Genomic DNA, 14,837 nt, shown 5'->3' on the forward strand with positions numbered 1-14,837 from the left:
GGTGTAAGGGGATGGCTATGGGGCTGGGGGGTGTCTATGGGGCTGGGGGGTGTCTATGGGGCTGGGGGGGGGTTTATGGGGCTGGGGGGGTTCTATGGAGTTTGTGGGTGTTTATGGGGCTGGGGTTGACTATGGGGCTGGGTGGTTGTATATGGGGTTTGGAGGTGTCCATGGGGCTGGGGGCTGTGTATGGGGGTGTCTATGGGGGTGAGGGGGTCCATGGAGTTTGTGGGTGATTATGGGGCTGGGGGTGCCTATGGGGCTGGGTGGTTGTATATGGGGTTTGGAGGTGTCCACGGGGCTGGGGGCTGTCTATGGGGCTGGGGATGGCTATGGGGTTTGGGGGTATCCATAGGGGCCTGAGTGTCTACGGGGTTTGGGGGTGTCCATGGGGCTGGGGGTGTCTATGGGGCTGGGCGGTTGTATATAGGGTTTGGGGGTGTCTATGGGGCTGGGGTGTCCATGGGGGTGTCTATAGGACTGGGGGGGGGGGGGGGGGAGCTCCGTCTGTCACCCCCAGGGATGCTCTGGATGTCACCAGAGGGGACCCCACATTTGGGGGTCCTGTTCCTGTGCTCTATAGGGTGGTGTGGGTGGCAGGGGGTAACTGGGGACCCCTTCCCCTTTATTGGGGGGGGGCAGGGTACCCCCATGGCACAGGGCCAGCGTGGGCCCCCCATAACCAAAGGTGTTTGATGGGGATGGGGATGGGGGGGGAGGGGCAGGATCCTGGTGCTTTATCCATGGGGATGGAGGGAAATGGGGGGGGAGGGGAAGGAGGGAGGTGGGGGGAGGGGAGGGGGGGGTCATTGCGGGGGGGGCGCGGGCCCGGGGCTGATCCCTTTGGCCTTCATGTAGGAGAGGAGCTGGGGGGGGACCTCGGCCAGCACCGCCCGCGCCAGGCGCGCCATGGAGCGCACAGCGCCCCCCCCCGCGGCCACGTGATCCCGGAACGGCACAAACTGGGGGGGGGACGGGGGTGGGAGCCAAGGGACAGGGAGAGACCCCGCCCCCACCACATGGGGTGCCCCCCCCCACTGAGTGCCCCCCATGGATGCTCCCCATTGAGTGTCCCCCCATTGAGTGCCCTCCACTGAATGCCCCCCCATGGATGCTCCCCATTGACTGCCCCCCACTGAGTGCCCTCCATTGAGTGCCCCCCCCACTGAGTGCCCCCCACTGAGTGCCCTCCATTGAGTGCTCCCCCATTGACTGCCCCCCATGGATGCTCCCCATTGAGTGCCCCCTCCATTCAATGTCCCCCCATTGAGTGCCCCCCCATTGAGTGCCCCCCATGGATGCTCCCCACTGAGTGCCCCCCCATTGAGTGCTCCCCATGTCTCAGTGAACCCCCCCTTAGCATTCCCCCCCATGTCCCAGTGCCCCCCATACCCCATTATATCCTGTCATCCCTTTCCCCCCCATGTCCATTCCCCCCCAAGCCCCTCTGCCCCCCCATGCCGTGTCCCCCCCATCACCCCGCTCTCAATGGGGCTGATGTGGGGCAGTGGTGGGGGCGGTACCTGCACGATGTCCCTCTCAGCCACCCTCCCTCGGGAGGACACGCGGATGTCGTCCCCATCCAGCTCCACCATGGCTGTGATGGGGGGGGGGTCACCCAGGTGGGACCCCATGAACCCCCCCATAACCCCCCATGGGCCGTGCTGCCCCCCCCAACTCACCATCGAACTCGGCCTGGCCGACCCCCACGATGATGATGGACATGGGGAGCGCGGCGGCCTGGGGGGGGTTGGACCCACACTGAGCTCAGGGCCCCCCCCACCTGCAGCACCCATCCATGGGGTGTGGGGACCCCCCCCCCCCCCTTGCAGAGCAGCATTGGCTTCATCAGCCCCGGGGGGGGAGGGGGGTTGGGAGCCCCATGGCTTGGGCATGGTGGGATTCCTGTGCCTGGGATCATGATGGGCATCCTGGGATGACGATGGGCATCATAGGATTATGACGGGCATCCCAGGACCATGATGGGCATCCTGGGATCATGATGAGCATCCCAGGATAACAATGAGCATCCCAGGACAATGATGGGTATCCCAGGATCATGATGGGCATCCCAGGATAATGATGAGCATCCCAGGATCATGATGGGTATCCTGGGATCATGATGAGCATCCCAGGATAACGATGAGCATCCCAGGATTATGATGAGCATCGCAGGACAATGATGGGTATCCCAGGATCATGATGAGCATCCCGGGATCATGATGAGCATCCCAGGACCATGATGGGTATCCCAGGATAATGATGAGAATCCCAGACCCATGATGGGTATCCTGGGATCATGATGGGCATCCCAGGATAACGATGAGCATCCCAGGATCATGATGGGCGTCCCAGGATCATGATGAACGTCCCAGAACCATGATGGGTATCCCAGGACCATGATGGGCATCCCAGGATAATGATGAGCATCCTGGGACCATGATGAGCATCCCAGGATAATGATAAGCATCCCAGAATAACGATGAGCATCCCGGGATCATGAAGGGCATCCCAGAACCATGATGAGCATCCCGGTATCATGACGGCCACCCGACACTTCAGCCACAATGGGTACTCCATGCCCTGGCCCATAATGGACATCCCACGACCACCCCAGTCCCGGGTGTCCTTCCCTTGGGATCTCAATGGGCCCCCCCCCGGGGGCACCCCAAGCCCCTCACGTTGACGATGGCCTCCTTGGTCTGCGCCATGTCCGAGATGACGCCGTCGGTGATGATGAGGAGCACGAAGTACTGGGAGCCATCGAGCACCGCGGCCGCCGCACTGGGAGCGACCGGTCAGGGGGCAGGGAGGGACCGGGGTGGGCACAGCACCCATAGCCCCTATCCTGTACCCACACCCCATAGCCCATAGCCCATGTCCCTTACCCCATATCCCACACCCTATACCCCACATCCCATAGCCTGTATCCCATATCCAAATACTATAGCCCACACCCCATATCCCATACCCCATGCCCCATATCCCAAACCACATACCCCATATCCCATACTGCATACCGCATACCCCATATCCCACACCCATATCCCATATCCTATATCCCATACCCCACATCCCATACCCCATATCCCATACCCCATACTCCACACCCCATACCCCATGTCCCACATCCCATACCCCATATCCCATACCCCACACCCCATATCCTATATCCCATACCCCATATGCTGTATCCCATATCCCACACCCCATACTCCACACTCCATATCCTGTATCCTATATCCCATACCCCATATCCTGTATCCTATATCCCATACCCCACACCCCACACCCCATATCTCATGTCCCACATCCCGTACCCCATATCCTGTACCACATACTCCACACCCCATACCTCATGTCCCACATCCCATACCCCACACCCCCTATCCTATATCCCATACCCCATATCCTGTATCCCATATCTCACACCCCATACTCCACACTCGATATCCTGTATCCTATATCCCATACCTCATATCCTATATCCCACACCCCATATCCCATACCCCATATCCTGTATCCTATATCCTATATCCTATATAGGGATACATCCCATCCCCCATATCTAATATCAGATACCCCACACCCCATATCCTGTATCCAATATCCTATATCCTATACCCCATATCTAATATCCGATATCCCATATCCCATCCCCCACACCCTCACCCCGTACCGCGCCACGTGGTTGACGACAGGGGCGAAGTTGGTGGGCCCATAGAGCTGGACGCGGCGCAGGCTCCGGTGATAGGCCTCCAGCACGCCCTCGATGCCGCGGCACGCCGGGTTCTCCGCATCCCCGTTCTGCAGCGCACGGATACCCCCCCATCACCATCACCATCACCATCACCATCATCACCATCACCATCATCACCATCACCATCACCATCACCATCACCACCATCACCATCATCACCATCACCATCACCACCACCATCACATCACCATCACCACCATCATCACCATCACCATCATCACCACCATCACCATCACCATCACCATCACCATCATCACCATCACCATCACCATCATCACCATCACCATCACCACCATCATCACCATCACCATCATCACCATCACCATCATCACCATCACCATCATCACCATCACCATCACCATCATCACCATCACCATCACCATCATCACCATCACCATCACCACCATCACCATCACCATCACCACCACCACCACCACCATCACCACCATCACCATCACCACCATCACCATCACCATCATCACCATCACCATCACCACCATCACCATCACCACCATCACCATCACCATCATCACCATCACCATCACCATCATCACCATCACCATCACCATCACCACCATCACCATCACCATCATCACCATCACCATCACCATCATCACCATCACCATCACCATCATCACCATCACCATCACCATCACCGGCGGCTCCAGTGACGTCACCGCATCCCGCCTCCCCTCACCAATGGGAACTCATGGGACACGCGCCCATCCGGTGGGATCTTGGCTCCGAAGCCCAGTGCTGGGAACATCTTATCGCTGTCATAGTCCTGGATGATCTCCCCCACCGCCTTGAGGGCCATGGTGTAGGCGTTGAGCTGGTAGGGGCTCAGGTAGTGCAGGGACGTGGGTTGGGATGGGTTCCCTGTGTGGGGTTTTGGGGGTCAGATGGGCCCTGACACCCCATTAACACCCCCTGGTTGCAGCCCCCCCCTCACCGTTGGATGCGGTGAAGTCGATGGCAACGGTGAAGTTGAGCTGGGTCCTGGGGGGGTATTGGGACCATTGGGGGTTCTGGGTGTCCATGGGGTGAGTTCTGCACCCCCCCTACCCCCACAGTGCACAGGGGAGGGATGGGGACCCCCCGTGGTCCATAGGGGGTGGATGGGGCAGGGCCCTCGCGCCCCCCCTCTCTGGCTCACCCGCCCCTGATGTAGTCCAGGAAGCTGGGGTCGGACTCCACCGAGAAGGACAAAAGGGTCACCTGTGGGGAGCGGCGTCACCACCATCACCCCTGTGTCACCATCACCCCTGTGTCACCATCACCATCACCCCTGTGTCACCATCACCCCTGCATCACCATCACCCTGTGTCACCATCACCCCTGTGTCACCGTCACCATCACCCCTGTGTCACTGTAACCATCACCCCCATGTCACCATCACCATCACCCCTGTGTCACTGTCACCCGTGTCACCATCACCCTTGTATCACCATCACCCCTGTGTCACCATCACCCCTGTGTCTGTGTCACCATCACCCTTGTGTCACCATCACCCTGTGTCACCATCACCCCTGTGTCACCATCACCCCTGTGTCACCATCACCCTGTGTCACCATCACCCCTGTGTCACCATCACCCCTGCGTCACCATCACCCCTGTGTCACCATCACCCCTGTGTCACCATCACCCTGTGTCACCATCACCCCTGTGTCACCATCACCCCTGTGTCACCATCACCCTGTGTCACCATCACCCCTGCGTCACCATCACCCCTGCGTCACCATCACCCCTGTGTCACCATCACCCCTGTGTCACCATCACCCTGTGTCACCATCACCCCCGTGTCACCATCACCATCACCCCTGTGTCTGTGTCACCATCACCCCTGTGTCACCATCACCCCTGTGTCACCATCACCCCGTGTCACTGTCACCATCACCCTGTGTTTGTGTTACCGTCACCCCTGTGTCACCATCACCCTGTGTCACCATCACCATCATCCCTGTGTCACCATCACCCCTGTGTCACCATCACCCTGTGTCACCATCACCCCTGTGTCACCATCACCCCTGTGTCACCATCACCCCTGTGTCACCATCACCCTGTGTCACCATCACCCCTGTGTCTGTGTCACCATCACCCCTGTGTCACCATCACCCCTGTGTCACCATCACCCCGTGTCACTGTCACCATCACCCTGTGTTTGTGTTACCGTCACCCCTGTGTCACCATCACCCTGTGTCACCATCACCATCATCCCTGTGTCACCATTACCCCTGTGTCACCATCACCATCATCCCTGTGTCACCATCACCCTGTGTCACCATCACCCCTGTGTCACCATCACCCCTGTGTCACCATCACCCCCGTGTCACCATCACCATCACCCCTGTGTCTGTGTCACCATCATCCCTGTGTCACCATCATCCCTGTGTCACCATCACCCATGTGTCACCATCACCCTGTGTCATCACCATCACCCTTGTGTCACCGTCACCCCCTGTCTGTGTCACCCCATCCTCACCGTGCCCGAGTTCAGGTACTTCTTCTTCTTCAGCTTCTTCTTGGGGTTCACCACCTTGGGGGGGGATGGGGGACGGACACAGGGGGAGCTGCAGCACCCCAAGGTGCATTGGGGGGGTACAAGGGGGTGCAGTGCAGAGATGCAGCACCCAGGGGTGCCCGACAGGAGCTGCCCCATAGGGACCCATAGGTACATCATGGGCACCACAGCACCCATGGGTACCCCCTGGCACCCATGGGTGCCCCTGCTCACCTCGTACACGTTGAGGCCGCGCTCTCCCCGCGCCAGCTCCCGGTAGCTGGTGGTGAACTCCCCGATGAAGTCGTGGCTGTGGGTCAAGGGGGGGGCCATGGGGCTGGATGGGGGGGGTGGGGGGGGTCCCCCCTATTGCCACCCCCAGGACTCACCTGCCAGAGCGGTCCCAGTCGTACACCTCCACCTTGATGGTCCTGTGGGACATGGGGGCACCATGGGGGTAGTGGGGTCCCCATGGGTCCCTTTGTCACCCTATGGGCTCCTTTGTCACCCCCATGGGTCCCTTTGTCACCCCATGGGCTCCTTTGTCACCCCATGGGCCCCTTTGTCACCCTATGGGCTTCTTTGTCACCCCATGGGCCCCTTTGTCACCCTATGGGCTTCTTTGTCACCCCCATGGGTCCCTTTGTCACCCCATGGGCTCCTTTGTCACCCCATGGGTCCCTTTGTCACCCCATGGGCTCCTTTGTCACCCCATGGGCTCCTTTGTCACCCAATGGGCTCCTTTGTCACCCCATGGGCTCCTTTGTCACCCAATGGGCTCCTTTGTCACCCAGTGGGCTCCTTTGTCACCCCATGGGCCCCTTTGTCACCCTATGGGCTCCTTTGTCACCCCACAGGCTCCTTTGTCACCCCCATGGGCTCCTTTGTCACCCCATGGGCCCTTTTGTCACCCCATGGATCCCTTTGTCACCCTATGGGCTCCTTTGTCACCCCATGGGCCCCTTTGTCACCCCATGGGCCCCTTTGTCACCCCATTGGCCCCTTTGTCACCCAATGGGCTCCTCTGTCACCCCCAGGGGACCTTTTCCTCCTCCTCAGGCTCTTCTCATCCCCGTTGCCACGGCAACACCTGGTGATGCTGAGCCAGCACCAAGGTGACACCGCAGCGTGGGGGGGGGACACCCACAGCCAAAGGGTGGCTCATGGGGGGCTCTGGGGTGTCATTGGGTGTCATTGGGGTGCCATTGGTTGTCATGGGGTTGTCATTGGGTGTCTTGGGGTGCCATTGGGATGTCATTGGGTGCCATTGGCTGTCATGGGGTTGTCATTGGGTGTCTTAGGGTGACATTGGGGTGACTGGGATGTCATTGGCTGTCATGGGATTGTTATTGGTTGTCTTGGGGTGCCATTGGAGTGTCATTGGCTGCCATTGGGTGCCATTGGGGTGTCACTGAGGTGCCATTGGGTGTCATTGGGTGCCATTGGGTGTCATTGGGGTTCCATTCGAGTGTCATTGGGTGCCAATGGGGTTCCATTTGGGTTCCATCGGGGTGCCATAGGGCACCATTATGTGCCATTGAGGTGCCATTGGGTGCCAATGGGGTGCTATTGGGCTGCCATAGGGCACCATTGTGTGCCATTGAGGTGCCATTGGGTGCCATCGGGGTGCCATTGGGTGCCATCGGGTGCCATTGGGGTGCCATTGGTTGCCATTGGGTGCCATTGGGGTGCCATAGGGTGCCATTGGGGTGCCATTGGGTGCCATTGATGTGCCATTGGGGTGCCATAGGGCACCATTGTGTGCCATTGAGGTGGCATTGGGGTGCCATAGGGCACCATTGTGTGCCATTGAGGTGCCATCAGGTGCCATTGGGGTGCAATTGGGGTGCCATAAGGCACCATTGTGTGCCATTGAGGTGCCATTGGGTGCCATAGGACACCATTGGGTGCCATTGGGGTGCCATAGGACACCATTGGGTGCCATTGGGTGCCATAGGACACCATTGGGTGCCATTGGGTGACCATGGGATGCCATTGGGTGCCATTGGGTGACACTGGGATGCCATTGGGTGCCATTGGGTGCCATAGGACACCATTGGGTGCCATTGGGGTGCCATAGGACACCATTGGGTGCCATTGGGTGCCATAGGACACCATTGGGTGCCGCGCCGGCGCTCACCGGTCGGGGTCTCCGTTGCAGAGCGCTCGCACGGGGATGTCGAACGCTGCCCACACCGGGGCCAGGGTCTGCCGGATCACCTCCGTGCGGTGGCAGATGGTGAACCTGGGGGGGCAACCGGGGTCACCCCATGGGGGAGACCAAACCCCCCCAGCCCCATCCCCATCCCCATAGGGACCGGAGTGGGGCACCCCCTGCTCGAACTGCCCATGGGGACAGTGGGGGGGGGGGGGTCCTGGGATGGGGTTGGGGGGGGCTGGGGTTGGTTTTGGGGGTCCTGCGATGCGGTTTAGGGCGGTCCCAGGATGGGGTTGGGGGATCCTGGAATGGGGTTGGGGGGGTCCTGGAATGGGGCTGGGGGGGGCCTGGGATGGGGTTGGGGGGGTCCTGGGATGGGGTTTGGGGTCCCAGGATGAGGTTGGAGGGGTCCTGGGATGGGGTTTGGGGGGTCCCGGATGGGGTTTGGGGGGGTCCCGGGGTGGGTTCTGGGGGTCCTGGGATGGGGTTTGGGGGGGTCGTGGGATGGGGTTTGGGGGGGTCCTGGGGTGGGTTCTGGGGGTCCTGGGATGGGTTTGGGGTGGTCCCAGAATGGGGTTGGAGGGGTCCTGGGATGGGTTTGGGGGATCCTGGGACAGGGTTGGGGGGTCCTTGGATGGGGTTCAGGGGGTCTCAGGATGGGTTTGGGGGGATCCCGGGATGGGATTCTGGGGTCCCAGAATGGGGTTGGAGGGGTCCTGTGATGGGATTTGGGGGATCCCAGGATGGGGTTTGGGGGGTCCCGGGATGGGGTTTGGGGTGTTCCAGGATGGGGTTCGGGGGGGTCCCTCACGTCCCGTCCTCGTTGCTGCGGTAGAACACCAGGAAAGGGTCGGATTTGCCAAAGAAATCCTTCTTGTCCAGTTTATGGGCACAGAACTGCAGCGTGGCCACGTCCTGGGGGGGGGTGTGGGGGGTCATTGGGTACCACCCCATTGGGGACCCTGCAGGATGGGGTGGGGGGGGCACAGGGACCCCGGCCCCATGGGATAGGGGAGCCCTGAGCATCCCCTTCCTCACTAAGGGGGCTCAACCCCCCCCCCCCCAATGGGGGTGTCCCCCCCCATTGTCCCCAATGCTGGCTCTCACCCTGCAGTTGCCCAACTCCTCGGCCAGGACAATGATGGTGCCGCAGCTCTTCCCGGGAATGCCGCTGCGGGAATGGGGGGGGATAAGCCATTTATATGGGATATATCCCCAAAAATAGGAGACCCCCAAACTCACCCATTGGAGAGCGCTGGAGCTGGTTTCCTGCGCCGGGAATGTGCGGTGGCAGCGGCCATCCTGCGGGGATACCCTGGGATAAATCCCATGGGAATTGAGGGGGGTCCCCATGGGAATGGGGGGGACACAGTGGGGGGGGGCTCACATCAGTGGCTTCTCAAGGCGGCCCCCGGCCGAGCCCACGATCTCCCCCAGGGTGCAGAAGGTTTGGCCCAGGAAGTCCTGAGGAGGCACCGGATGAACGGGGATGGGGCCGGTCCCATCCGCAGGGAATGGGGGAGCGGGGCCAGGCCCCCACTCACGTGCTTGGAGAGGTCGGGGCTCTTGGAGTCCACATCGTACCTGGGGGTGGAGAGGGGACCGTGGTAAGGGGATAGGGATGGGGATGGAGGCAAGATGGGGATTGGGAGGGAATGGGAATGGGGTGGGGATGGGGACAGGATGGGGATGGGATGGGATGGGGACAGGATGGGGATAGGCAGGGGGATGGGATGGGGACAGGGATGGGGATGGGAAACGGGATGGGGATGGGACAGGGATGGGATGGGGACAGGGATGGGGATGGGGACGGGGATGGGGACAGGGATGGGGATGGGATGTAGAGAGGGATGGGGATGGGATGGGGACACGGATGAGGATGGGATGAGGATGGGATGGGATAGGAACAGGTTAGGGATGGGGATGGCATGGGACGGGATGGGGATGGGATGGGGGTGGGATGTAGACAGGGATGGGGACAGGATGGGATGGGGACAGGGATGAGGACGGGATGGGGATGGGATGGGATAGGAACAGGTTGGGGATGGGGATGGCATGGGACAGGATGGGGACAGGGATGTGATTGGACGGGATGGGGATGGGATGGGGATGAGATGAGGACAGGGATTGGGATAGGGACAGGGATGGGGATGGGATGGGGACAGGGATTGGGCTGGGGACAGGGATGTGATGGGATGTGACTGGATGGGATGGGGATGGGATGAGGACAGGGATTGGGAAGGGGATAGGGATGTGATGGGATGTGACTGGATGGGATGGGGATGGGATGAGGACAGGGATTGGGATGGGGACAGGGATGTGATGGGATGTGACTGGACGGGCTGCGGGCACTCACAGGTCGAAGCGCAGGTTCTGCTTCTCCTCAAAGAAGTAGTCGAGGACGAACTTGTGCAGGAAGTCGGGGTTCAGGGAGTTATCGATGACCTCGGTGCGGCCAAACTGGGGTACACGGGGGGGGGGGGGCACAGAGGGGGACGGAGCTGGGGCCGAACCACGTGTGCCAGGGGCAGGAGGGCCCAGGTGCCCCTTTGTCCCCATTGGGGCCGGCCCCGTGCCCTGCCCGCCCCCTCTGCCCGGAGCCCGCAATTAACAGGAGCCTTAATTACAGCCTGCGGGGGGGGCGGGAGGCAGCGGGGGGGGCCCGCGGCACCGGGGGTGTCCCCGAGTGTCCCCTCCATGAGCACAGCCAGGCTGAGAGCTCATTGGCTGCCTGCCTGCCCGCTGGCAGCTGATTGGTCAGCTGCACAGCACCCCAATAGGAACCCCAGCGTGCGGATTGGCTGGATGGCTGCACCCCAGAAAGCTGGTTGGCTAGCACCCCAGCAAGCTGATTACTCACTGGTGATTGATTAAGCGACTGGCAACCCAACATGTTGATTGGCTAGTTGGCCAGCACCCCAACATGCCGATTGGTCATGACCTCAACATGCTCATGATAGGCCAGCTGGCTGGCACCCCAACATGTGATTGGCAGTGCCAGCTGTCCACTACCCATCATCCATCCATCCATCCATCATCCTTTATCCATCCATCCATCCCTCTATCATCCATCCATCCATCCATCCATCCATCCATCATCCATCCATCATCCATCCATCCATCCCTCCACTCACCTCCAACCACTGCCTGCTGCCAGGGCGCTGGATGTACAGGACACAAACTGGGGGGAGCAAGCAGAGGGTTGGGATGGAGGGGGGGCACCGTGACCCCCAACACCCCCGGCCCCCCCAGCACTCACGTGGGTCCGACTTGGAGAAGGTGTCCTTGTCCAGGAGCTGCCTGTGGGAATGGCACAGGGAGAGTGCGGGGTTGGACGGGTCCATGCTCCATGCTGGGGGGTCCCAGCTGGGTGCATCCCATGTCGGGGTGTCACAGCCATGGTGACACGTGTCGGGGTGTCACATCCATGGTGACACGTGTCGGGGTGTCACAGCCATGGCGACACGTGTCGGGGTGTCACATCCATGGTGACACGTGTCGGGGTGTCACACGTGTTGGGCTGTCACATCCATGGTGACGCGTGTCGGGGTGTCACAGCCATGGTGACAAGTGTCGGGGTGTCACACGTGTTGGGCTGTCACATCCATGGTGACGCGTGTCGGGGTGTCACAGCCATGGTGACAAGTGTCGGGGTGTCACACGTGTTGGGGTGTCACATCCATGGTGACACGTGTCGGGGTGTCACACGTGTCGGGGTGTCACATCCATGGCGACACGTGTCGGGGTGTCACATCCATGGTGACACGTGTCGGGGTGTCACATCCATGGTGACACGTGTCGGGGTGTCACACGTGTCGGGGTGTCACAGCCACGGTGACACGTGTCGGGGTATCACAACCATGGTACCCCATGTCGGGTGCATGCTGTGTACCGGGGGTGCAGTTGGGGGGGGGGTCCCTGCTCCTTGTTCCCCCCCCACTGCAGGATTCACTCTGGTCCCACTGGGAAGCAATGGGAGCATCCACAGGAGCTCCTTGGGGGGGGCACCCGGAGCATTGCGGGGGGGGGGGGGAACCAATGTGGCCGGGGACCAGGGACACCCCCATAACCCAACCCTTGGGGTGCCACCTCCATGCACCCCCTGTCCCCAGTGCCCCTTCCTCCTTCCCACTGCCCCCCAGTGCTCCCCATTCCTCCCGTTGCTTTCCCCAGTGCTCCCCCCTGCCCCAAGTGCCCTCCCTAGAGCCCCCCATTTGCCCCAGTGCATCCCCCAGTGTTCTCCACTCTCCCCACTGCCCCCAGCTCACAGGACCCAGGTCCCTCCCTGCTTCCCAGTGCCCCCCATTGCACCCCAGTGTCCCCAGTACCCCCATTCCCCCCATTGACCCCCCTGCTTCCCAGTGCTCCCACTGCACCTGTGTCTCCAGAACCTTCCAGTGCCCCCATTGCACACCAGTGCTCCCAGTGCCCTCCCCTGTGCTTACCACTGTTCCCAGTGCCCCCCCCATGTTTACCACTGCTCCCGTCCATTGCCCCCGTGCTTCCCAGTGCCCCCACTCCCCCATTGCACACCAGTGCTCCCAGTGCCCTCCCCCGTGCTTCCCACTGCTTCCAGTGCACTCCCCCGTGCTTCCCACTGCTCCCAGTGCCCCCCCCGTGCTTACCACTGCTCCCATCCATTGCCCCCATGCTTCCCAGTGCCCCCACTGCCCCCCATTGCACCCCAGTGCTCCCAGTGCCCCCCCTTCTTCCCATTGCCACGAATTGTTCCTACTCCCCCCATTACCCCCCAGTGCTTCCCAGTGCTCCCATTACACCTCAGTGTCCCCAGTACCCCCCACTCCCCCATTGCATCTCAGTGTCCCCAGTACCCCCCATTCCTCCCAGTGCTCCCCTGTGCTTCCCATTGCACCCCAGTGCCCCCAGTATCCCCCACTCCCCCCTTTGCACCCCAGTGCTCCCAGTGCCCCCCGTGCTTCCCAGTGCTCCCAGTGCCCCCTCGTGCTTCCCAATGCTCCCAGTGCCCCCCCGTGCCCCCCAGTGCTTCCCAGTGCTCCCAGTGCCCCCCAATGCTCCCAGTGCCCCCCCGTGCTTCCCAGTGCTCCCAGTGTCCCCCAGTGCTCCCAGTGCCCTCCCGTGCTTCCCAGTGCTTCCAGTGCCCCCCCGTGCTTCCCAATGCTCCCAGTGCCCCCCCGTGCCCCCCAGTGCTTCCCAGTGCTCCCAGCTCCCCCCAATGCTCCCAGTGCCCCCCCGTGCTTCCCAGTGCTCCCAGTGCCCCCCAGTGCTCCCAGTGCCCTCCCGTGCTTCCCAGTGCTTCCAGTGCCCCCCGTGCTTCCCAATGCTCCAAGTGCCCCCCCGTGCTTCCCACTGCCCCCCACTGCTCCCACTCCCCCCATTACCCCCCACTGCCCCCGCTCTCCCCCCCCCCGGCTGTTCCCCGCCCCCGCTGTTCCCCGCTCCCCCCCCCGGTACCTGCAGGACACCGTGAGCTCCACGCGCGTGCCCGCCCCGGGGTCGCTCCCACTCTCGGGGCTCCCCAGCCCCGCCATGGCGCGCGCCGCGTCCCGCTCCGGGCACCGGCACCGGCACCGGCCCCGCTCCAGCCCCTCGGTACCGCCCCGGCAGCGCCCATTGGCTCCCTGCAGCCCCTCGGTACCGCCCATTGGCTCCCATTGGCTCCCGGTGACACCCAGCAGACCCCCAGGTAGAACCAGGAGCCACCAGTACCTCCCAGTAGCCACCAGTAATCCCCAGTAGCCCCCCATTAGCTCCCAGTAGCCACCAGTACCTCCCAGTAGTCACCAGTACCTCCCAGGAGCCACAAGTATGTCCCAGTAGGCACCCAGTAGTCCCCTAATAGTGCCCAGTAGCCCCCCAGTACCTCCCAGTAGCCACCAGTACCTCCCAGTAGCCCCCATTAGCTCCCAGTAACACCCAGCAGACCCCCAGGTAGACCCAGGAGCCACCAGTACCTCCCAATAGCCACAAGTACCTCCCAGTAGTCACCAGTACCTCCCAGGAGGCACCCAGTAGCGCCCTAATAGCTCCCAGTAGCCACCAGTACTTCCCAGTAGTCACCAGTTCCTCCCAGTAGACCCCTGGTAGCACCAAGGACCTCCCCAATAGCACCCAGTAGCCCCCAGTACCTCACAGTAGACCCCTGGCAGCACCAAGGACCTCCCCATAGTTCCCAGTAGGCACCCAGTAGCCCCCCCTGCCCCACCCTAGCACTGTACTGGGAGCACTGGGCACATCGGGAGCCAGACTGGGGGAGTTGGGGGGGGCAGGTTTTGGGGGGATGTTGTCACCCCCTATGGACCATGATGGGAGTCCCAAGACACTTCGGGGGTGTCACACATGGTGGGGGCTGAACCCCCCACCCCCAGAGCATGGGGGGGACATTGGGGTCTCTGTGTCCCCCTATGACCCCATGCCCGGAGCCCCTCCACACCCCAGTT

At 61.7% G+C, this 14,837-nt stretch overlaps 2 protein-coding genes across 2 annotated transcripts in view; both read right to left on the reverse strand.

Annotated features, from left to right (window-relative positions):
* SYPL2 (synaptophysin like 2) overlaps window positions 1–11,162 on the reverse strand; it is a 40,923-nt gene extending 29,761 nt beyond the window's left edge. The window contains exon 1 of the mRNA XM_061363092.1: window positions 11,159–11,162. The gene's annotated coding sequence lies outside the window, so the exon portion shown is untranslated. The remainder of the gene's footprint in view (window positions 1–11,158) is intronic.
* Window positions 794–13,971, reverse strand: LOC133217522 (copine-5-like). Its single transcript, XM_061363091.1, has 21 exons — window positions 13,852–13,971; window positions 11,678–11,718; window positions 11,553–11,599; window positions 10,775–10,878; window positions 9,963–10,002; window positions 9,806–9,882; window positions 9,661–9,720; window positions 9,526–9,589; window positions 9,230–9,333; window positions 8,401–8,505; window positions 6,650–6,691; window positions 6,495–6,570; window positions 6,243–6,296; window positions 4,917–4,978; window positions 4,713–4,759; window positions 4,458–4,639; window positions 3,680–3,807; window positions 2,682–2,784; window positions 1,683–1,740; window positions 1,524–1,597; window positions 794–962 (listed from the first exon to the last, which is right to left on the reverse strand). The coding sequence occupies exons 1-21, from the start codon at window positions 13,926–13,928 to the stop codon at window positions 807–809; spliced, it is 1,701 nt and encodes a 566-aa protein (XP_061219075.1). The 5' UTR covers window positions 13,929–13,971; the 3' UTR covers window positions 794–806.
* Between the last annotated feature and the right edge of the window lie 866 nt (window positions 13,972–14,837).

The sequence above is a fragment of the Neopsephotus bourkii genome, unplaced genomic scaffold (assembly GCF_033783945.1).
Source record: "Neopsephotus bourkii isolate Nb327-2 ecotype Australia unplaced genomic scaffold, CSIRO-AGI_Nbou_v1 NB_1139, whole genome shotgun sequence".
Lineage (NCBI taxonomy): Eukaryota > Metazoa > Chordata > Aves > Psittaciformes > Psittacidae > Neopsephotus > Neopsephotus bourkii.

Excerpts from the sequence above, each read along its gene's own strand:
- LOC133217522 (XM_061363091.1), bottom strand. The coding sequence starts at position 13,928 with ATGGCGGGGCTGGGGAGCCCCGAGAGTGGGAGCGACCCCGGGGCGGGC. Across the intron at positions 9,883-9,962 it reads GCCCCGACCTCTCCAAGCAC|GACTTCCTGGGCCAAACCTT; the intron begins GTGAGTGGGGGC and ends GTGCCTCCTCAG. Across the intron at positions 9,334-9,525 it reads AGGAGTTGGGCAACTGCAGG|GACGTGGCCACGCTGCAGTT; the intron begins GTGAGAGCCAGC and ends ACCCCCCCCCAG.